The sequence below is a fragment of the Nannobrachium achirus genome (genome assembly GCF_963921795.1).
Source record: "Nannobrachium achirus genome assembly, chromosome: 5".
In the NCBI taxonomy this organism is placed as follows: Eukaryota; Metazoa; Chordata; class Actinopteri; order Myctophiformes; family Myctophidae; genus Nannobrachium; species Nannobrachium achirus.
The window spans coordinates 32,668,693-32,693,153 of NC_137814.1; the positions used below are offsets into that span (position 1 = coordinate 32,668,693).

At 40.7% G+C, this 24,461-nt stretch overlaps 2 protein-coding genes across 6 annotated transcripts in view; both read right to left on the minus strand.

Annotated features, from left to right (window-relative positions):
* Positions 1–2,637, minus strand: part of per2 (period circadian clock 2) — a 43,531-nt gene extending 40,894 nt beyond the window's left edge. For 4 of the 5 annotated variants that reach the window (XM_080726330.1, XM_080726331.1, XM_080726327.1 and 1 more), the window contains exon 1: positions 2,424–2,637. The gene's annotated coding sequence lies outside the window, so the exon portion shown is untranslated. The remainder of the gene's footprint in view (positions 1–2,423) is intronic. The other variant, XM_080726329.1, reaches the window with a different exon arrangement.
* Positions 2,638–12,932: 10,295 nt separating this feature from the next.
* On the minus strand, positions 12,933–22,670 carry LOC308285548 (solute carrier family 12 member 9-like; the record flags this gene model as incomplete). The annotated part of the gene is made up of 12 exons (XM_080726333.1): positions 12,933–13,849; positions 14,115–14,261; positions 16,161–16,335; positions 16,944–17,136; positions 17,820–17,944; positions 18,152–18,234; positions 19,848–20,005; positions 20,769–20,880; positions 21,219–21,326; positions 21,939–22,140; positions 22,328–22,434; positions 22,535–22,670. 12 exons carry the CDS (start codon positions 22,668–22,670, stop codon positions 12,933–12,935), a joined length of 2,463 nt encoding a protein of 820 aa, XP_080582459.1.
* Between the last annotated feature and the right edge of the window lie 1,791 nt (positions 22,671–24,461).

The following is a 24,461-nucleotide window of genomic DNA, read 5'->3' on the forward strand; positions in this document are numbered from 1 at the left end:
AGACAGACAGACAGACAGACAGACAGACAGACAGACAGACAGACAGACAGACAGCGTCGTGGACTCGTGCGCAAGTGCGCCTTGTTCCATGTTTGGGCCAACGATATAATTTGATAACAGACCCCATGCAGCCAGAACAACCCAGAACGACCCGCGGAGGGTCGGGATTGGTCACCAAACAGCGAAAAATAGCCGATCTACAAGCTCACAACGAGATGTGCGGGGGGGGGGTGTGTGTGTGTGTGTGTGTGTGTGTGTGTGTGTGTGTGACTTTTATTCCTCTCCGTTGGTCTCCGCCATGTTGGAGCCATGGTAAGCATGATAACTAGCGGCGGCTCCTATTGGTCCATGTGACCAAACCCCCCCCCTATGTTCCCGCCCCGTTCCTTTTGATTGACAGACACCGAAGTCAAGCGCTTGTCATGTTAAAGCAGCAGAGGGAAATGCGTAAAGGCAGTCCTTATGAAATAAAAAGAGGTCCCGCCCCAAGCCATTGCTGTTGATTGACAGACACCGAAGCAAATCATTGCATAGTGTGCAATACAACATGAAATAAATAAATAACACAATGAAATAAATAAATAGCACAATGAAATAAATAAATAACACAATGAAATAAATAAAAGCAAAATTAAATAAAAAACACAATAACATAAAAAAAACGTATATATTTATTTAATTGTATGATCTATTTATATCATTGTGTTTTTTATTTATTTCATTGCGTTTTTTATATAATTCATTGCATTATTCATTTATTTAAATTTTGGGCTGTTAAGGCTTGATGATATAGCTAAATGTGGCATCATGAAATAAAACATTGTTGAATTGAAAAGTCACAATGATATATATAAAAAACACAAAGAAATAAATAGAAAACGCAATTAAATATAAAACATAATACTATTTTGAAAAAAACATTTATTTATTTAGTTGTATTTTGTATTTATTTCATTGTGTTATTTATTTATATCATTGTGTTATTTATTTATTTCATTGACGCATTTATTTATTTCATTGACGCATATATTATTGAATTTTTGTGCAAAAGAACTTCCATAGCCCCCACTATCATTTCAATGCAAGTGCTCAGTGGCGTTTTGAAGCAACGGCTACGTGCTAGCATGTAGCTAATCCAGGTGCATTCTGGGGAATGGCTCCACTACGCAGTGGAGCCAAACGTCACGAATGACGTCACGAACGAAGTCGACGTCCATTGAACCCTATTGTAGACCCCAGCGCCGCGCTCTTATGCTCGTGCATGTATGTTTCACCCCGCCTGAAATTCCAGCTTTGGCCAGTAGGGCGGCTGCTTCAATATTTACAAGCCGTTCTGGGGGCTTGGTTGTGAGCTTGTTCACACTCGGCTGCGGCGCCGGAAGCTCGGTAACGTCTGCGCAATGCACTATGGGGCGTTGGAAACCCGTGGATATGTTCTGGTAAAATAGCACTCATCCTGGGCATAGAATTGACCAGAAAAAAACAGATCTACAAACCATCCGTAATATGGTTGATGTTAACTATTAACTAACATAGTCTTAACTACTGATAGATTAAGTTAGTTAAGTAATAGCTATTCCAACATTACTTGATGTTTCATGATGAATTCATGATTAACTGATGTAGGACTATTAGTTAATCAGGAATAAAGTGTTAGTTGAGCATTAACTAAGTGTATTACTTTAATTGTACCTTATAGTAAAGTGTTATAGATTTTTTGTCTGTGGCAAAAATAAAATATCTATTAAAATGTCCATCAGTCTTGGTGATGAGCCCTGCGCCTTTAGAACAACAGAGATGGAGGGGGTTGTCTGGTGGATCAGCCAGTCAGTGCACAGACTATGAGGCCCCTGTGGTCCGCAAGGACCCGAGTTTGATTCCGATTTCTGTTTTGTCTTGTGTGTTTCATCTCTCTGCACTTGTTTTCCTGTCTAGTCCAGGGTTGCTCAAAGTGGGTGCCTGGATGAAAATAGCCTTGTAACAATAATACTTCTGTAAATCTGCAGTTACAACTTCAACTTGCTTTGTCACTGTTGTTAATTGATATTGCTGCTTTCATAATGGACATGAATATAATATTTATACTGCTGCCTGTGTACGCACTGCAATGTGAGTGACATGACTTAAAACAAGCGTAATAGCTTATTTACATTTGTTCATGAGTCATGACAGGGTTTCGCACTCTGTAGTCTACTGACCGTATTTGACCCACACTGCACTGACAGAGTTATGCAACGCCCCTTTATAGCCTATATGCTTTATCACATGTGTGGAGCGATGCACGTTAAAAACACGTGCCTCTTATTATGTAGTCATTTACAGAACAATTAAAGAAAAATATAAACTATACATAATACATTGATTGCAAGTAATGCATTGCAAACGTAATTCAATGCTAGACACAAGACATCTCTTGCACTAACCTGCCTCTAGAACCACCAGGAGCGTTAAATCCTTCCTATGTACCCCAAAAAGCTCGGGATCCTGACGCGCTTAGTTGAGCTTCTGTCCGCGAACTCCGTAGGTGATGATGACCATCAGACAGACCATGGTCATCATCACCCGGTGATAAGGAACGCGCAGTCTGTCAGCAGACGGTTTGACACGCTGCTCCTACGCTCAGGTTTCCCCAGTGAGTGAACAACAGTGAATAAACCAGTGCCCATGCACCCACACCCAGACATCGCTAGAGTAGAGATTACCTCTGCCTCATTCCAATCCTGACTCCTCCCCGTCCCTCGCTTGCTCTGCGTTCATTGCCTGAGATGAGCGTCGTCACCATGGAAATGACACGGAAATGACTGGTGACTGGCTCGTCGCGCTGTCAGTCATTTTATGTAAGGATGTCACCCCCTTCACGTGGAATACCACGACGACAAACACTGGCTCATAGTAAATGCATGCCATGCATGTGGTTAGCTCACAGACTGTTATCTAAACTGTTGTTATACAATGTTGTACTATTGTCGGTTTGTATGTTGATTTAATTTTGAGTCTCAGTCTGATAGTACAATATGTTATTGTTGTTTAACATGGTATAGATATCATTCTCAGTGTTAAAAGTCAATGCCATGATGTTTTGATCTGATAACTAATGCACGAGACGAGAATCTGCCCCACTCCAGGGACAGAAAGATTGACCGGCGAAATGTCAAAGTGTCCCGGACACGGGATAATGGAAAGCCAAAACATTCTACATCCTTGGCTTCTGAGTCCATGAGACTCAGTCACAACAACATCCCATCCATGTTATGTTTAATGGTCCAATCATAATGTGACTAATGTATTTTATGCTGTACACATTCAACTATATATGTGAAATCATTATGCTTTGTACTCAGAGAGCTTACGATGGGTGATTTTGCTATACTGTACTTGTACAGTACTTTGAACTCTGACTAAACTTCAACACAAAAACGCATATTCTCCGGTGTGGTCTCATTCATTGTGTGGAGTATTTTATTATGATTGGGGAAAACTGTTTATCCATATGGAATATGATCCAAAATTCCATCAAATGGTCCATTCGATTGCCGGATTAGCTCCGAGGAGATATTGGTCTCTTCCGCTGCTAGAACCAGTTAACAACCAGCCGGGGATATTATCAGACGTTTCCCCTGACTCCCACGGAAAGGACTATCTCCCACACGTTTTTTCCTCCTGCGCGAGGAGAAATTACCTTGGGACGCCCCGAGCACAGGGAGGCAGAAAACACCTGCCGAAATCTAAACAACCTTTTTACAAACGGAACAATTGCACCATTTTTGAGCTTGAAGCCTCTCTCCAAAGCTTGGGGAATGAACTGATAACAGCTTTAATGGCTAAGATAGACAATGAGGAAATGAAACCGGTTGTTTCTAGGTGCCCCACAATTGCACCATTTTTGCCCATATGGAGAAAGGAATTCGGATATGATGACTCTCTCCCACATCAACATATCGATAAAATCTCACAACGGTCTGAAGAAAGCCGAAATGGAGGCAGCCAGGGTTGGCTCTGGCACAGCGTTCCACACCAGGGACCGGACACAGACAGTTTCTCTCACAGAGACTTGAGAGGCGGGCTTCATTCTCACACACTGTCCTAATTCAACAGAACCCAGGTCATACGTTTATACCTGCTGTCTTAAGAGTCTAGCTAGCTCTTAACACAGCTGCGTTTTTATTGTTTAATGTTTTGTAGTCTATTGTTTTTGTCGCTTTTTGTTACATGTTTTGAGGACATAGCAGCCGTTTGGCCACGGAGATTGCTTGTCTAAGGTTGGGTTTGTATCAGTACGAGACTTCAATATAGATTTCATTTTATGCTCTAGAACGGCTGTTTCAAGAAGTTCTTGAGAAGAAATCTTTTTATTTGGGGCCAGAACATATTTTGTTCTGAAGGAATGTCTCTTCGGCCAGTACGATAACCCAATACGGCTGATTAGAGCCACTTAATCACATAAGAAATAGCGTGGTTATTTTAATTAGGAGATTTCACTTTATGCTCTAGAACCGAACGTTCTGACGGAAATCTTCATGCTTTAAGCTTCGTTTTCGTCTTATCTTATTTTATTTTTAATTTCCGTCTCAGGCCACTCTGAGATGTTGAATACAGGAGCTTTTTATCTCAGTGCTCCCAAGAACATTTTTAAAGAAACATGACCATTCAAGCTAAAGAAGCCCCTGCTCCGAGAAGCAGTGTTTTTATCGTGTAAATCCTGGACACACACGGATGAGATGTTACAATCTAAACCTAGAACCTTTTTTTTAACCCGGACCTCACATCACTCTGGAAGATCATCGGGAACTCCCAGTTATCAACACTGCCTAAAACTTTTCCTGGAACATGTCAATGGATATGTGCGGAGCTGTGGAGAAATCGGACATTATTTGCCACTGGATGTTCGAACCTCATCAGGAAGGAACAGAGGACGCAAGCAATGTTTTCAAGATGCTGAAGGGCTTGACAGAGCCCCCCCCCCCCAGCCGAACCTGGCTGGCCTTTCACTCACAACGCGATGGGGCACGTTGTGAGCTTGTCGATCTGCTACGTGACTTTCATGGATTACAATGTCCCGAAAAGAACAAACACTCTTGACCCTTGGGACGCCCCGAGATAATGGTACTATATATTTTGTTTACTTTTGACTAAGTACGACTTCTGGAAAGAAAAAAAAAGAAAAATCAAGTTCTGACTGACAAACCTGTGTGTTAAATGTTTTTGATAATCTGTCTCTGTCTAATCATCTCTAATCCCCTTTTCCTCCCCGGGTTACAACTATTATGAAAAAAAAAAGGGAAACTAAAAAATCAAACCAAGTATGAAGTGAGCAGTGCTCATGTGTTCTGTGCATCTCGCTTATGCTGCTGGCTTGCTGCTTGCCCGCGCTCGCTTGACCGATACTTACATTTTGGTTTATGGTTTATTATTGTTTTATTTTGAAAAAAAAAATATGAGGGGCTGGAATTGTTTTTTTATTTCATTTTTCTTATTTTCACCTTGAGAGGCCACGAGCCGCTTCTCAGTCAGGGTGCCTATTTCAGTTTCTGTGTGACCTTGCTCTCTCTCTCTCCCTCTCTCAAAAGGGCTCTCTTATTATGACTAAATCCACTTGCCTTCCAAGTCCAATCTAGGACTGATAACAACCAACGTTTGGGTTTATTTCAATATGTTTCTATGTGATGCTCCTAATAATATAACACATCTTTTATGATATTTTATTCCAGCTTGTTTTGTCTTCCCACCACTCAAAAAGGGTCTCACTTTCTTTTTGTTTTTGGTCTAACCCACTTACTTGCCTGGTTTGCAAAACTAGGAATTATTTACACATATGACTGTCTCTCTGTCTCTCCTTCTCTCTCAAAAGGGGTTTCATTCGCTCTTGTTCTGTATAATCTACTGTTTACATTCCAAAACAGGACTTGATAACAATGCACTGGGGTTATATTTGAATCTGTCTTTGGTTTTTCTCCCTCTGCCTTAATTTTTTTTTTTTTTCAATGACAGGTGACAGGGATTATTTTTACTTAAGTTATTTCATTATTATGACAGGATGGAATCGACCTGGATAGACAGGTATAGTGGAAAACTCCACTACACTCGCTAACCAACTTGACTGACTGACTGACTGACTGACTGTTTTATTTCAATTTTTTTATTTTTTTTTACAGGTTTTCTTCTGTCCTTCTGTTTTGTCGTGAAAAACACTATTTCCTGTGTAACAACTGAACCTTGTTCTTTTAAACCACACCTTATGGACATGAACCAAAAACATTTACTTTTACCATTCTTAACACATAAACTGCAGTATGGGTTAAGGATGGAAGAGGCCTAGCCCTGCTTTACTCAACCTTTAATTTCTCATGTTGGTTTATTTTTGGTAATACTTTATCCTCTTTACTTGAGTAAAAGCAGGCTGAGACGGTTCCAAAAACAATTTAGATGGCTGGGCTCCATTCAAACCCGTTCAGTCAAATTCCACAATTATTACAACCCTACTGGGCTTATACGGGATTACACATTATGAAAAAAAAAAAAAAAGACATTATGATTATGTTATGTGTTTCTATTTAATTTTTCTTATTTTTATTTCTTTAAAGTTTCATTCATTTTCTGGTTAGAGAGGCTTTAAACAGGCCTCGCTAACTATTGTATGGTACACTTCCCCCCTCACAGGCCTGGAAGCTCACTCTAACTCTGACAGTGAGCAGAGTCATTGTCCTTTACTGTACCTCGGTACCCTACTGTACCTCGGTACCATCTGTTTCTCATTTAACCATATTTTAACAAATTATCCTCCAAACAAAACAATTTTTGTCACACCCAATATTTTTGGCTGTGGCAAACGGGAGGGAATGTGTTTGGAGAATTAATATTTAGAATTAATATTTTTTCATTTAATTTTATTTCTTTCATATTTTCATTTTCTGAATTCATATTTCATTTTCTGATTTCATATTTTCATATTTCATTTTGTTTTCATTTCATCCCATTTAAATATATTTCACCTTATTGAAGTTGATTCCAATCCTCAACAGGGTTAATCTGTTTCCCCTAACAGAACAAACTGACACAACTTGTGTCCTCTTTTGGTGATGTATCTAAACATTTCAATTTAATTTCTATATATAAATACCTTATACAGCCTTACATTATGGATTGATTTGTCCCTGTCTTTTCCCTTGTCTTACAGATAAAGATATTTTGAGATGATAATTGAGAATGAGTTGACAGACACATACTTCACTGCATGTCTGTCCAAAGTGGAAATGTCAAAAAGGATGATTGAAAAATCCATATGTATTTCGTGAGTATGAAACTGCATCACACACGTTTTCCCGCTGTAAAGTTTTCTTTAAGACCTTGACTCGGACAAAAGCCAGTAAGGAGGAATAGACAGTTGGCTTTAAGGCGGCTCCGGTTTGACACCTCACTATAAATGTCCCCAACCTGCAGGGACAATTAAGACCACTGATTACCTAAAGGTAACCTCGGAGGTGTACGAATTATGACCGCCAAACGGCTGATTTTCGGATGCTGTCTAAATACATTTTGAATGCTTTTGTCTTTAACCTAAATTATGGTAAAGAGTCAAGTTCGTCTTGTTTTGACTAAAATCGGCCCCAAATTGTAATAACCACCCGGGAGCGTGATGCTGATGTGTTTTTATCTTGCTTGACATGGATAATTTCCAATCAATCTTCGACACATTGAACCTTTGTAAAATACATATATATAATAATTAATAATTAAGACAATAAAAATCTTTTACCTCTACTTAAAAAAACAAAAACAAAGTTCAATTATGATATTCTGATTTAAATACCTTTGGAAATATACAGTTCTTTTGACTCTACTCTTCAAAAACTATCGAAATGTTTTTGACTTAAATTGTTCAATTATTATGTTCTGTTTCTAATACCTTAAAAAAAAAAAAAGTTTAACCCATGTTTTCTTCCCTTGTTGTTTATGCTGCCTTGACATTTAACACTTCAAATGCTATCTCAGGAGGGAATTGATAGTACAATATGTTATTGTTGTTTAACATGGTATAGATATCATTCTCAGTGTTAAAAGTCAATGCCATGATGTTTTGATCTGATAACTAATGCACGAGACGAGAATCTGCCCCACTCCAGGGACAGAAAGATTGACCGGCGAAATGTCAAAGTGTCCCGGACACGGGATAATGGAAAGCCAAAACATTCTACATCCTTGGCTTCTGAGTCCATGAGACTCAGTCACAACAACATCCCATCCATGTTATGTTTAATGGTCCAATCATAATGTGACTAATGTATTTTATGCTGTACACATTCAACTATATATGTGAAATCATTATGCTTTGTACTCAGAGAGCTTACGATGGGTGATTTTGCTATACTGTACTTGTACAGTACTTTGAACTCTGACTAAACTTCAACACAAAAACGCATATTCTCCGGTGTGGTCTCATTCATTGTGTGGAGTATTTTATTATGATTGGGGAAAACTGTTTATCCATATGGAATATGATCCAAAATTCCATCACAGTCAAAAGAAAAATGACACATACTAGAAATGTAAATCATGTTATCTCCTACTACTGTAATTTTAGATGTGATATGCATAGGCTATCTATTCAAAGATAAATGTTAAATTGAGAAACCTTGTATTATTATGTAGGCTAGTTGTATTAAATTGTTCTTGGCTGATTATAACCATTCAGTTGTCACACCTGGCTTTAGGACAGTCAATGTAAATACAGGAGCAATATTCTGTGCAACACAATTCTGCAGACAGACATTGGCACTTTCTACTTGCAACTTTTCTACCAATCCTTATCATTGGAGTAGAGATGGGTGAGATCTCTTACTGCTTTTGGTGCAGGCTCCTTTTTGAACAGGACAGGCTGCAGTGATGCATCATCCTTTAGCATCCAAGATCCAACCCTTCCCAACTGGATTTCACAGAAGGGGTTTGGGGACATGACTGTATCACTATACCAGTTTGGTTGCGACCGTAGGGAGCAAGTTTATTACTAGTAAGACGCCTCAGGGCGACATGCTGATATTCTTGGCCATCTGGCCAGTGATGTATATCGGACCAGTTACCCATATATGGAGACCCCTGCATGATAGTCAACACTGTTATGTCAAAACATGCCCATATATGGGCATTCCCAAATATGTCCTTAATATTGATGACATTGGGACAGGGATCTCCATATATGGGCATAAAACGTATGTAAATTAGTAAAGCCAAGCAGGGCCTTGGCAGGGCCTTAGCCGCCCAAACAAGCTTCTAGTTAAGTTAATGCTTGCCAACCTGTTTTTTCAATGCAAAATGCAAACATGGCCTGCGGGGGAATATGGTCCATTGTCTCAACACAGTAGATTACATCACTTTCTGCACCCCTGAGACAGAGGCTGTGGATCTGACAACACAGCGAGTGGATGTGACATAAAATCATTTCACTTGTTAGCTGCAGGCATGAGCCTCACTCTGGGATTCCAGGATGGGATGGGATGTTTGGCGAATTGCCACTAGCTTCTTCCTGTTTTAATGTTCCGGTTGCAGTAGGCTACATCATGAGTTGAGGAAATTACACTTGGCAGTTCCTCCAAAAACAATTATGTTCCACAGATGCTGATCACACACACCTTCAACTGAACTTCAACTTTATTGTCACATAACCGCTTTACAGGTGTAAAGAAGTGGGTAAATGTATTGTTCATACAAGAGAGGGAAGACGAATAGAGATAGAAAAAACAAGAAAAACGGTCAGATATTGAAATATTCCTCATATGAGTAGAGCGAAATAATGTGTTCTGTACATAACATATAGGTCAGATATTCCTGATAGACCAGTGCCCATTGGAACGATGCTAGTCTAGTCTGGAACGATGCAAGTTGGAAATGCATGATCCACCCAGTTATGCAATAACCATTGTACTTAATGTCAAAGTACCCGTTGTAGCGTCTGTGTGTGTTCCTTTTATGCCCATATGTGGAGATTGCTGTATCTGTTTGCCTGAGTTCCTTTTATGCCCATATATGGAGTGTCAGGCATGCCCAAATATGGAATCTAGGCCAGTCTATGATGTCATTGATGACATCAGCGATGGGCAGTGTTGGGGAAGCTAAAGTTACATGAAGCCGAGTTACATAACTGAGCTACATTTTGTTGTAACTTGCTTGTAGCTGAGCTACATTCATTTTTGTGTAACTCATCAGGTAGCTGAGCTACTTGTTGGGTCATTTTTGGCTCAAGTTACATATTTGGGCAACAACATGAAATTCATATTTTCATTTTGCCGTTGTTGTGTTCCAGAATCCCCTTTGAAAAAGCAACTGTCCCTTTTCCCTCCATTCTGATTCTTTGAGGGCATGTCAGGCTAACCTGACAAGCCAACAAGTGCCTCTAATTGGCCTATGATTGGCCTGGCAGTGATTGGCGTTCACAGTGGAGATGCTTCACAGGGCCTACAGTCTAAAGGCAGTGTGAAACACAACAGGTTAAGAACTAACATTGACAACCCTCCTGCCACCCTCGAATTACCAGCCCATCTGTGGCCATATGAGCAAATTCATGACGTATGATGTGGGTGCCTCTACAGAAGAAAATGATGGTGCCTCTACAGAAAAAATATTATGTTCACTTGTGAGCTGTTCAAGCCGAAAATAAACTATCTATATTCTATCTATGAACCATTAAACGCCGTTGGCCAAGGAAGTCCCCCCATTTTCCTGCCTCATGGAGGTGCTACGGTTTGGCCTGTTCAAGAGTTCTTGAACCATAGGTCATAGAGTCAAACTCCAGGGGCACAAAAGTATTGGGCCACAGGCCACATTGAATTTCCAAATGAATGCAGGCTAAACCTCCAGCACGCAAGAACATCCACGATGAGGGGCCTCTACAATGCAGAGCAAAAAGCAAACATTTCAATCAAACCAGATTTTTCAATCTTCACCATCAATCTCCAACAAATTAGGTACACATGATCTTGGGAGGCGTGACAATGAGTGCACCGGACACAGAGAGATGGATGCATTTTAAAAATGTACTGCATCAGATTGTATATGAATTATTATTGGGGCATACGTTTTACTCATGCTGTGAAAAGCATTATGTAGAATTGTAACACGCAATAATTTAATTGCATTTAGTACGCCACTCTGCAACTCTTTGAGCTCCATTACTCAAACAATGCCATCACAGGCTGACAGATCTACATTCCTTACACACCTAATCTAAAAATGATCAACACATATGGAACTACACCTAGTACAGCTGACACAATGGCACACATCACTGTCACAATTAATACGTATTTTACATGTCATGTCATGTCTTGTCTTGTCTTGTCTTGTCTAGTCGAACAAGGTGTGTGTATTAATTTCATATTTATTTATTCTTGCTTCCTCATTCTCCATTTACATCCTCTGTATTACTAAAAAACTAAATATCCCATTATATAAATCAGGTCAGTGTCATCGGGTAATAGCTTTTCTATAGTTAATAATTCTGCTCCTGCATTAGCACTTGTCACTCCCACGGCCTGTGACTGGTCGGAAGTGATTCAATCAAGCCTAATTTATACGAATTAACCACTTGCCCCCTAGCGTCCCTATTCTGAGGTAACATTAGGCAAAAATAGCAGCTCTACAAGAATACAACGTATTGTGTTGTGATGCGTTCTGAGCTTGTAGATCAGGTATTTTTGGTAAAGTATTAGTTTACGAAATATAAATCTGGGAACTCCATCTTTCCACTTGCCAGTGAAGGTGGAACAGGGCCTTCAAAGACCAAGGGACCAAGACCAAGTACAAATGGTTGGTCCTAAGGATGTTATTGAACCAATGTGCCACCTCCTCCAATACACATGCAATCATCTGCTGCTGCTGTTCAGGCCAGGGAGTAGCTTCCCTAGGAGGACGTAGCACCTGTGTAGCAAGTTAGCAACAGCCCAATATTACTAATAGGTCAACAATCCTGCTGACAGGCACCCTTAACCGACCTTCAAATGCATCCTTCAAATGCACATGACTTCAAGTACAAGTCCCAGGCCCAGTTTCTGCCTTCACATCCTTCAAAAGGAGCATGCTGTGGTGCCATGGTGCCACAGAGTCTGCAGTTCTGTGCTAAGTGCATAGAGGCAGAGGTAACCAAAGGGACATTTAGGCGAGCCATCATAAAACATTACTATGGCTACTAACTCACTGGTCCTAACTAGTCCCATCTAGTTGTCAAAACCCCAAGCCTAGATTTCTCCATATTGTGCAGAAAGCCCACCACCTTTTTTCCACCGCAGACAAAAAGTTGCAGGTATCAAGGAAGGGATGTGACACATAATAGCTATTATAGTGTGTTCTCAAATCCTCTTAGTGTGGTATGGAACAAACCTCTTACAGGAAGGAACTTAAACCCTATATTTCTATATTTCCAAACTATTTTCATCTACTGTAATGTTTACCTATTATGAAATGCCCAGAATAGTTGGCCATGAACATACCGTGACCTCGTGGCATTTTTATGCACCAGAATGGTTTTAATCATTTTTAGTATGTTTGTTTATGCTGTGCATTTTTATTGTAGTAGTTTGTTTAACCTGAGCACACACCAAAACAAAAGCCAATCCTTGTTTCATTTATGTGGTAATAAATGTATCAATTATTGAATCTTGGATATGGTGTAACTTGTTATGAGCATATACCGTCCCCTGCAGGTGACAGGTAAGACTTAGTTATTCATCAGTATTAGTTTAAATACATCAATCTCAGTTTCTGTGAAAAAACTAAATCTATTAAATTGAGAAGACGTAAGAGTATCGTTCAACAGCTTTTTGGTTCTCCTGAAATCATATGTCACAAAATCTGTGGTATAAAGTATGTTTGTTTATTATTTTTCCTTACTGACAATACACAAATATTTCAAATGCTGATGGATGTCATACATAGTCCCCTGGAGACTAGAGTTGTGTGGTGACCACAGGAGTGATCCCATGGATGAGTAGTGTGGGTCCCAGGTCTCGACTCAACAGATCCAGCTGGTGCAGGTAGGCCTGGTAGCGGTTCGTGTCGGCTGGCGGGCGAGGCAAGTACAGGAAACGCACAGCAGGAGGCGGGGCCCCATGCTGACGAATTAAACTGTTGACTGCAGAGATGTATTCATCTGTGAGCTGAGCAGCGTTGTTGGGGAACCTCTGTATATTATCCTCTACCGCCTCCTCCTTCTGCTCCTCTTCCATCAACTCCACTTCCTTCTCAACTTGTCCATCAGGTTCCCTGCTCCCCGGCTCGTTCTCTTGTCTCCTCTGCCAGTGAAGCGCCACCACCTGGTCCCAGGCCACAGTCTCAACCTGGGCTGAGATCCTCAGTTCCTTCAGCATTCGCCTTAGCTTCTCCTGCTCCTCCGCCAGCAGGCTCCAGCCAGCTTCCACACACAGGAAGAGGCGGAGTCGAGTCTGCTTCCAGGCACGGGACTCATGGAGCACGGAGGCCAGCTGCAGCAGGAAGAGTGAGCAGGTGTCAACATAGCCACAGTTGTCTGGTCGAAGGAGGTTCAGAGGCCACACATCAACAAATGGCCCCATCCTGCGACCACGAGCCCAGAACTTGAGGCCTGGCCCCACAACCTCTTCCCTGTTGAACTCGTCAAAGTAGCGGCCAAGAGACACATTCTTCCCCATTTTGATGGCATCGGCGATCACAGACACATATTCCTCTGACTGGAGGTGTTTGTTTTCCCAAACACGTCTCAGATTTGGGAAGGACAGCCGTTGTTCTCCACTGGCGTCGTTTGGGCTCAGGCTTTTTCCTTCCAGGTGGTCTTGTGGGGCACAGTCATCATAGAAACCTAGGACAAGCGTGTTTGGCCTCATCCCACCTAAAGGTAGCAAGGTTTTATTTGTCACATGCACTTACAATAAAGCTGTGGCAACACTGCAGGCAGTGAAATCTTTGTAATTAGAGCCTCTTCAACAGTGTGAACAAAAATAACAGATTGTCATAAAAGATTGTCGAGATCCCATGGGGGAAATTCAGTTAGGGATTAGGCATCTTGCTCAGGGAAACGTTGACACAAAATTGATGGTGATGATTATGTAATGATAAAAACTAAAATGCTACAGAAAAGTGGTAAACTTTCTCACCGAAGCCAGTGATGAAGAGCAGGTTCTGGACTCCGTGTCTGACAGAGTCAGCCAGGGTCAGGTTTACAAAGGCCTTGATGTTCAGATGATCCACCAATGACAACCACGAGTCATAACAGCTCTGCAGAGGATCAGTGGGCAACCCATCTACACACAAAATATACTATACTTTAAAACCTTTCCCACATGTCACAAAATCTCATGTATTCAACAATCACAGTCCCTCTGATAAAACAAGGTACCCTTTCCACAGTGGCCATTATCACAGGTAAATGCAGTTGAATGTAAGAATGCTAATTGTAGGTATGTTTCATTTAGGTGCCTGTATGCCATCATGGAAAATGGTAAATGGTCTGCATTTATATAGTGCAATAGTAGTCAGCTATTACCAGTAAGGCTCCCTAATCGGGAGATAAGCGACCGTAGGTCACTTATCTCCACAAATAGGGCAAAAATGTGTTTTGCCAAAATCTTCCTGATCCATGTTGATGACATGAGTGTAGACATACTGTGTAGTGATTTTCGTGATTTTAGGGCAAAATCTGTGGGAGCAGTGTCCAAAAATGTGTTTTTAAAAATCGGCCTGGAGGTGGCGCTATATGGGACAGATTCATGTTGATGGGATGAGTGTAGACATACTGTGTACCGATTTGCGTGATTTTAGGGCGAAAATTGTAGGAGCAGTGTCCAAAAATGTGTTTTGCAAGAATCGGCCTCATGGTGGCGCTAGAAGAGGGCCATGTGAGAAATGAGGGGTGGGGTCTCCGCGCCGGCAAGGCGGACGAATAGGTACCGGCCCCGGCTGTCCCGGTCGCTCCTAGCCGGAGTTACGGCATTTTATGTGAGCTGCAGTGTAGGGGGTCCTCCACTGGGGGCGCCACCACTTTTGCATCCGTTCTGGAGCACCAGGAGTCGGTGGTCCCCGGGAATTCCCCGTGAGCAGCCCCGTTGGGGTGGTCATTTGGTCATGTTTGCGCATTTGGTCATTTTTTACATCTGGGGGTCCCCCAGGGACCTGGGGGTCCCTGGAGCTTGTAGTTTGGCAGCCAAGGAACGTGTGTGCAAAATTTGGCATGGATCGGGGCAACGGTTGCGGAGATATAAGCAGGGAAAAAGTGTGACGTGTGAGGTGTGACAGACAGACTGACGGACGGACTGACGGACTCACTCACAGTTTGTGCAGGTTTTGATAGTAAATGCGACCTACGGTCGCAATAACCCAAAACATGCAAATATGCAACACATTCACCCATTCACACACACTGATGGTGGCGGCGGCCACATGCCTTCTCATCGGAACTCATAGCTCCATGCATTTAAAAAGTATTTATGTCATATTGTTTATGTCCCAAAAACGTTTTTCAAAAGGTTTGAGGCTAAATTACCACTCCTGAATAGAGAGCCTCTCTCATTTTTTAATGGCTCTCAGAGCATTTCAGCTGCAGTACCACCTTTGGCCTGAACTGCGCCACCCCACCCAAAATCCTTTTGAAAAAAAAAAATGTTTTTGAATTTTTTTTTTTTTTTTTGAAAAAAAATATTTTTTTGATTTTTTCTTTTTTTTGTGATGACATCACAATCGGCAGATGACGTCACAATCGGCAGCAAATCTGAACAGCCTGATTTGAGAACCCGTGGGATACTTTTAACCTTCGCCTTCTCAAAACCAGAGAAAGACACATCGGTCAGAAATGGGACTTTGTGAGGATAGAAGGTGCTAGTGGGACCCCAAAAAAAGGTTTTAAAATAGGAAAAGTGAAATTTCATGGTGTATCACCTTTAAGTTAACTGTACAGGAGCTGTCCATAAAGGCACAGGCACACAGTAACACCTTAATGAAGCACATCTAATGTTCATGTTAATACCTTCAGCTGTGGTTTCTGTTAAAATAGCCAGTGAGCTATTTTCACTATTGGTTAAAGTGGTTAATCAGATTAATCGATTTAACATTGATTCGTTGATATGAAGAAAAAGAAGAATTTTTCAATGAATCAAAAAATGTAAGAGAAAATAAGTAAATGTGGATAGTTGCAACCCTACACTTACCCAGTAACCCCAGCTGGACATGGCCCAGGACAAAGAGGCCACCTTTCTTCAGGTCATTGATGAAGGTGATAAGACCTGTACAACTGCGTGGGTTAGCCACCATCAGAAGCACCTGAGGTCTCCAGAACTTGACGTGGTCCTTGCGCACATCTAGCATCAATAAGTACTTGCGCACCTGAGAGAACAGAGAGCAGGGGAGTTGAAGGATAGTACAACTTATAACTGCTTTTTATTGTTTAATGAATGGATCCCCATTAGCTGATGCCGGGGCGACAGCTAATTAAACTTTTTATGTTTTTTTTTGTTGTTGTTTTTTTGTCTATTTTATGCTTTTATTGATAGGACAGTACACTGACAGGAAATGGAGAGAGAAATGGTGACATGCAGCAAAGGTCGTCGGGATCAGGTTTCGAACCCACAACACACTGTCAGGCATCTGAGCCTATGTGGAATGCACCTGGACCGCTAGGCCAGCAGGCGCCCCAAAATGTTCATGTTTTTATTTAAATTGATGCGCTACATTGTCCTACAAGTGTGTTGTGCAAAAGTAGCGAAAATAGCAGAAAGGCTGATATATTTTTTTTTAATTTCAAAGTTAAGTGGTAAAGTCAAAGTATTAACAAGATCTTGTGACTAAATAACTACAATTGATCCAATGGAACACTGATTTTTTTTCCTTCCATTTCATGAAAAGTAACTGTTTGACATTAAAAGGTCACAGCTATGATATTCTAGCACTACCTGTTGCTACAATAGAATGTAGATGCTGCATGGAGTCTGTACCTGGTGGAAGATAAGGGCCTGGCTGATGTAGCCCCAGTTGTTGGTGGGACAGAGGTAGTGTATGAGCAGGAAGAGCAGCAGCATGAATGCTATGCTGGCAGAGGCATAGATGGCACTGATCAGGAACATCATCACCAAGCAGCCCAGGATGCCAAGGACACATGTATGCCAAGTGAAAAAACGGAATGAAGGTCTAAACACCGGAGAGAAAGAACAGGCGGTTCATCCAAAGTTTTCATAAGGATCACAATGTCTGCAATTATGTCAAAATTATTTTCTGTTTACTAAAGAGCTGGAGAGATGGGACCAGCTGTTTCTTAACATTATAGGAATGATTACAATCAGAATATAGAGCTTTAACTTTTTTTAATACTAAAACTATTTTATTGGGACCAAAAGAGTCCTTTAAATATCCAATCCTCTTTGGATATACAGTACAGTGCCTGAGACACCCGTCTTGAATACAGCAAGGTTTAGAAACAGTAACTGGAGTTTGTCATCTACCTGTTTTCAGTCGAGTAAGTGGCAACATGCTACATGTAAATACAGTGCTGTGTGAATGGCTACAAATCAAAGTTGAGAAAAGTTTTTAAATTCAACTCAAATTATGCATTTTCGTTGTTACATCATTTCCCACTTCTATATCTTGACTATTCCAGGCTTGACCTACAATAAGTTAAGAAAACAATTATTCTTGATGTTTTGATACTTGATAATACTTGAAGGGCAACATTGCATCATATTGTCTTCTTTTCATGCTTAATAATTTCTTTTCCTGTTTTCCAATGAGCACTAATGTAACATTTATTCTTATCCACAAGCGTACCGTTTTTTGCTGTTCTACACAGTTACAGTATGTTTTTTTTTTAACTGCACCTGAAGTTGGGTGCTGATGCCCATTCCAGGGCCAAACAGGCCAGGTCCACAGCAGCATAGACCAGCAAGAAGAAGATTGTTACAATGCCAGCAATGGTGTTCAGTTTCTCAGCGAACAGCACCACCTAATGGTAGGGAAAATTTACCACAAATGGAATGAGCATTAGAACTCAACTGAATAAGTAATTCAAATGAGCAAATGTGCATGAGTTGATGCCATGTTAAGATACAGGGAAGGTCTGACTAAGTAGATCCAATGTGGAGTAATTCTAAACTTCATGATACACAAGTAACTGAAAACTGCCAGGTCTAACATTGACATAATTGTGTACCTGTGCTAGGGCCCAGGAGATGAGAACTGAGGCCCAGGGGTTCCCACTCAGAGATGTTTTCCTCGCCAAAGCAAGGACCCCACCTGTAGACAACAGTAAAGCCATTGGCTTGGGTATGACAATAAAGCTCACAGCAACCGAGTCAGCCTATATTGATCCCAAAGCCCAAAAGTATTACTTTTAGTCATTACATTTTGGTTTGTTATTCGTTTTTGTGCCAATTTATTTCCGGATGTGATTTAGCAAATGCCTGAGATGGTAAATGGGGGAGACAACATGACATTTCCACCATTGATTAAAGGTTGTATGCATTACCTACGCAAAAAATAGGTCCCCAGCCAGGCCTTGAAATTTCTGCAGATATCCATCTATCCTCAGTCTACAAAGAATTGCACAAGAACTAGCAAAGTCCCTCTGAATACATTTTTTGCCATTAAGACATACATTTTGCTTGTTGATCCCACTTGATGTATTTCCCACAGTGTATCTAGAATTGTATTCTCTTTATACTTGTCTTGCATACAAATATCGATATTTGACATTGTTGCATATTTATAGCTACCAATTTATCACATGCACATCAAGCTGAGTGAAGACTTGAAATGACTATGAATGTCTTGTAGGCGAGCAACCGAACCTTGAGATGTTGATTGGACTGGGGGTTTATGACACCACTCTAAGTTTCATTGAAATAGATAGATAGATACCTTTATTATCCCAAGGGGGAAATTTAGTTGTCCAGTTGTAGCACAGCAGTATACAGTTATTTACAAAGTTACAGAGAAGTAGGAAAAAATAGATAAGAGTAAAAACAAGAGCAGTACAGTACCAAAAAAGAGAAGGTGCATCAATAGAGGGGGCGAATTAAATATAAGTATATATACATAAAGTGTCTTACAAAAAGAGACCAAAGCAGTCAATGCTAGTTAGTGCAACAAGTATCTCACTGTCATTGTTAAACAAGACACATACTCAGAAACTACCAACACAACCTAATGTTTCATTTCAGGACTGCCCCGCCCGGGCTGGCAACCGGCAAAACAGCCAATTCTACCCATTTCTGAAAATTATAGAAAAAAGTAAAAGGTAGTCCTGGTATCCTAGATGTCTGTAGTTTTGACCGTTTTCCTCACAGCCGGTGCAGAATGTGTCATGTGATGCTTCTCAAGCAAATGCTGTCTGCTCTATGAAAATGAGACGTGTCAATGTCTCACATTTTTGAGACGCTGGCCTCTTATTTGGAGCAGATGGTTTGCCACAATTACAGTACTGACTCAGCTTCACAATTATACTTTCCTCCTTGTGACAGATTATATTTCATTTAAATCACTCAAAAACAGCTGGTGACAAGATGGCTGCAAAATAAATATTTATTCTTAAGTTAAATGAAGATCATTCCTGTAACCAGATGTGTGTTTTGTCTGTTTAGGCTGAGAGGGAAGAGCCACTTTGTCCAAGTTGTCCTGGAAACACGACAAAACGGGATAGCAGTAAAATCTAAATGTAAAATCATGAGTAAGTATCTATGACAAAGGGACATAAAATGTTGACTTATTAAAAAGAAGGTCCTGTGGCTCAACTTGCCCCAGGTTAAAACAAACCCTTTAGTCAAGGCTAACAAGAACCCTCTTTTGCCACACCAATGCATGGAACAAAACTGTATATTAGTGGAGGACAGAGAGAGATGGTATCTCACCAAACAGATTATCTTTGGACAGGGCGTAGAGGACACGGGAGGCTCCAATGAGGTTACTCATGGCCGCAGACATGGTGGAGGAGTAGATGCCTATCGTGACCAGGGGCTTCCAAACGTTGATATCCCCCAGGAAACTGTAGTCTTTTTGGAGGAGGCAACTAAGAGAGTATGAAGGACGCAACTCCAGTGAGAGCTCTCTGTACCCACGTTGAGCACTCCAGGCAAAGAACGGATTACATCACTGAACCTCGTTAGTGAATATGTTGATTATACAGTATATTTGTGACACCGTTTTGGTTGCACTGCAGAGCATCTTGTCAGATGAAGACAAGAAGAATGTTACTCACAAATTCAAATATGATTCAAACTTCAGACATGTTGGAGGAGTGACTCAACTAATCAAATCATTGATGGACAGAAAATCAAATTTTAGTGAGCAATTGGATGCATCTTGCAATTCATCGACAATGGATGGAAATGAGCTCCAAACTAAAAGCCTTATGTTTACATGAGACCATGTTCAGCTGACTGTTCACGTACATGTATCAAATGTTCATTAACATGCATTGTCTCGTACAAATAAACAAATTAAGTGAAGTAAAAAAAAAAAAGATTATGTGCCAATTAAAACTGTTGAAAAGTTAGGTTTTTGACTATTGGTTTCAGATAACTTGTGGTGTCATTTCATGAATTTTTTTTTGCAACCTGTTTTTTCACCCAGTGGGACATAGCGTGTGGAAGGAACACATTACTCCCACTAGTTCCTTTCCCCTAGAGAGACCAGGATTACTGTATGTTTTTTGTGAGGGATTTCATGATCTTAATTAAAGTGTATAGATTAATCAAAAATAAATAAATATTTACAGATTAATCATTTGATAATAATTGTTAGTTGCAGCCCATGTTGCATGTGTATCTCACCGGTCACAGGACGAGGCTGCAAGCACACTCATCAGATTGTATGTAATGAAGGTTATGACAACCGCTGCAAGCGTCCCCCTTGGGATAGAGTAGCTGGGGTTTTTAAGATCACCTGCACACAGCGAACACAAACACACAAATATCCCTCACTATACTCTCTTAGACCCAATATGTGTTACGATCTTCCAACTCTTATTTTCTATTACTAGCATTATGTGTTACTCATAGATGTATCTATTTTTCTGTAACTGGCCTGTTTCATAACTGCTATAATCCCATGACATGATCTCCTACGGGATCAATAAAGGAAGGAAGAAAGCCAGGAAGGTCTGTATGTCTTTCTCTCTCATTTCTGTATATCAATTTCTCCAATCCCCCCTTGAAAAGAAAACAAATCTTTTCACCAAGGGCTCATATTTACAGGTTATCATGCCCCATCTGTCTTCTCACCTGACATGTTGGATCCAGCCATGATGCCGGTGCAGCCATTGAACATGACAGCAAACACTGTGGTGAAGCTCATCATAGCTCCAGTGGTGTAGTCCACTGTGTAGTCAGCTGGAGAGAGTGGCAGGGTTATTTATAGGAAGGAAGACAGCAGGGATAAGTAATATTCTCAATCACCACAGCTATAGACTGCATTAAGACACAGCAGGTCAGAGATGACAAGTCAAGGACAATACAATGATGAGGGCTATAAATAAGTTATGTACACCAATGGTTCTCAACCTGTGGGTCGGTTTTGGGGGGTCCCCAGGTGATTAACTTAATGAGTAACATTGTTTTCTCTCTCAACAGTATCTGCACAGAGAGGGTATCTGCACATTTCTAAAGTAACAATTTATGGACTTTTTAATACAACATTGGCCAAATTGTCAAATGTTAGCGGCAGAAATTGTGAAAATAACAGATCTACATGCTTCCAACGCCTCGTGTTGCATGTAGATCGGCTATTTTCACAATGGAACCGTGTTATACAAAATGTAATGCCTCAACTCTTAGTGCTCGTCAGGGTGGGGGGTCACCAGTTAAATAATGATTATTTTGGGGGTTGCAGCCTTAAAAGATTGAGAACCACTGATGTACACTACAAACACCAGGTTGCTTGAATAGACAAAGAGCATTAATAAAATACCAAATCAATGCATGTGACAGAATAATAACACCTACGCCATAGGTTGCTCTCTAGGGTACGGAGCCAAAGGCGTGTGTAATTGGCACCGATCTGTCCTGTAGCGTTGACACCAGAGTGTCTGGGCAGGATCACACCATGGGGCTTCACAATGAAGAAGCTGATCAAGATTGAAGCCAGCACGGTGGTGACAATGATGAAGATGACAAATGTGGCTTTGGCATAGATGTGAGCGCCCACCTGAAACGACAAACCACTTTCACCGAGTAAAAAGTGTGTGCAAGGCTAGGGCATAATCATTTTTTAATTAAAACTATTCTTGTGTAAATTTAAAAAAAGATTAGAAAAAGGGGAAAATGATTAACAACACAAAACAAAATCCCATGGATGATCCTTTACTACTTTAAAATACTTTACTGAGCCCCACCAGGCACACGATGAGACACAGGAAGAGCAGGACAGTGCCATACAGCACATGCCACCAGTATCCAGATGGCAACACCTGGTAAGGACCTGCTAGATTTGCCTCAAGATCTGAAGTATAGTTGGGGAAGGAAGAAGACAAAGTGTGAATAAAATCTGAGTACATATGCACAACCCTTGAGATTTTCCCTTTGTCCTCAATGCACCTTACCTTCTGGTATGGCATAGGCGGAGGTGATAGCTTCAACCAGTCCCAAAATGTAGAAGGCACTGCCACACACATTGGCAAAGAAAAACATGAGCCCAATACTGCCACCAAACTCTGGGCCCAGGGCTCGACTTATCATGTCTGAGTATCCAAGCTGAGAAAAGTCACAGTGATGATTTATACTTATACGTGTATGGAAATTGGGAGCAGTAGGGCAGTGATACATTTAAACATTTGAAAAAGTTCCAAACATAAAGGGACAAAGGCTTGAGACAATTATCTCCACCACATCATGTTTTCCCCTGTAATATCTCAGCATCTTATTTAAAATGATGATACATGAAAATACATTAATGTATTAAGAGTAGGTGGACAGAATACATAGTTTATGTACAAATGGTAATCACACGCCACACTATTATTTCAGTCTTAATGTCCACACACATTAAACTCAGTCTGAGCTGTCTTATGTCAGAGAGAGAGATGGAGAGAAAGTATTAGAGCATGCCTCCGAGTCCTGATGCACTCTACTGAGTACATTGTCTAGGTTAAAGGATACAATAGGCCCCTCCAGCATCTAAAGCTCCATTGGTGGATATAGCACAGACAGACAGTACAGTCATGATGATGATGAAATATGCCACCAAGAACATAACAATGGATTGGTAGAGTCCCGCTTGTCCTACCACAAATCCTAAAGAGAGACAGTCAGACAGACGGACAAGATTAAATGGCTTTACAAAAAGCCACTTTGAAGGCATAGCAGTAGCTTTTCAAGCTACCAACTAGTTCTTCATGCTGGAAGAAAATTAAATAGCAAAGCTACCCTAGGTCCAATATTAGTTTGGTGAATTAAAGTTAGAAATAGTTGTTCAAACTACATGATGATAAAATTGGAAATGTACATGTTAACTTTAATATACCGGTAATACAAAAAAGCTCACATTGAATTTATTGCAAAAAAGCATAAAAGAATACTAAAACAAGGAAGGAATGTTTTGGTTTTGTATACAATGACAGTCCATCAGTGAGATGGTCTGCATTCTAGAAACTAGAGTTCAGATGGGAGTACAGTATATTGCACCAAGGCTAACAGGATTACTTGGCTCTAAAATAACTTATCTGAACATTATTAAATAGGAATAATCTACCATTATGATGACTAATGGACACTTTCAAGTTTAGTTTCACAAATTCAGATTCAAAATATATTAAAAAAGGGGGGGAAAAAGAAAAGAAAAAGACAATAGTCAAATATTTTTCACAGGTGAGCTCACACAATCCAGCTTCCTGGGGCTAAACCTGTCCTGAACAACCACAGCACAGTCAGGAGAAATGAAAATGCCTGGGACGGGCTGATAGGGACACAAGCAAATAAGCAATAAAACATAATAATAATGATTCCTCTATTTCTATATGGATTAAAATAGTTTAGAGTGTCGGTAAGCTATAGTTAACTTAATTAAAATGTTGTTTTAATTCTTGAATCAGTAATTATGCCATTATGAATATAGTTGAACTTCACTAATAGTTAGACTGGCTCTTTGCTGATCCGGTCTAGATCAGATACGGAAACAGTGCGTGAATGTGGGTGTACAAAACACCGGATACAGCAGTAGGCGGACACTAGCCAAGTTGTTATTTGGACACACGCGTCAAATAACAGCAGACTGGTGTGGTGTCCAACAGTCATACATACTCACCTATTCGCAGGAAGACAACCACGCTAAACATAGACAGTAAAGTCGGAATAACCACTCCAAAAATTACTCCAAGTTTCTCAGGTGTTTTGCCTTGTGAAGCACGACCGTCTTTCTCCACAGTCACCCTGGACGCATTGACAGACTCCCTGCTGAGGGTGAGTCGATAGTTCAGAAGTGGTGCTTTTTCATCTGCCATGGCAATTCTACAAGATTTAGCCCACAACTGT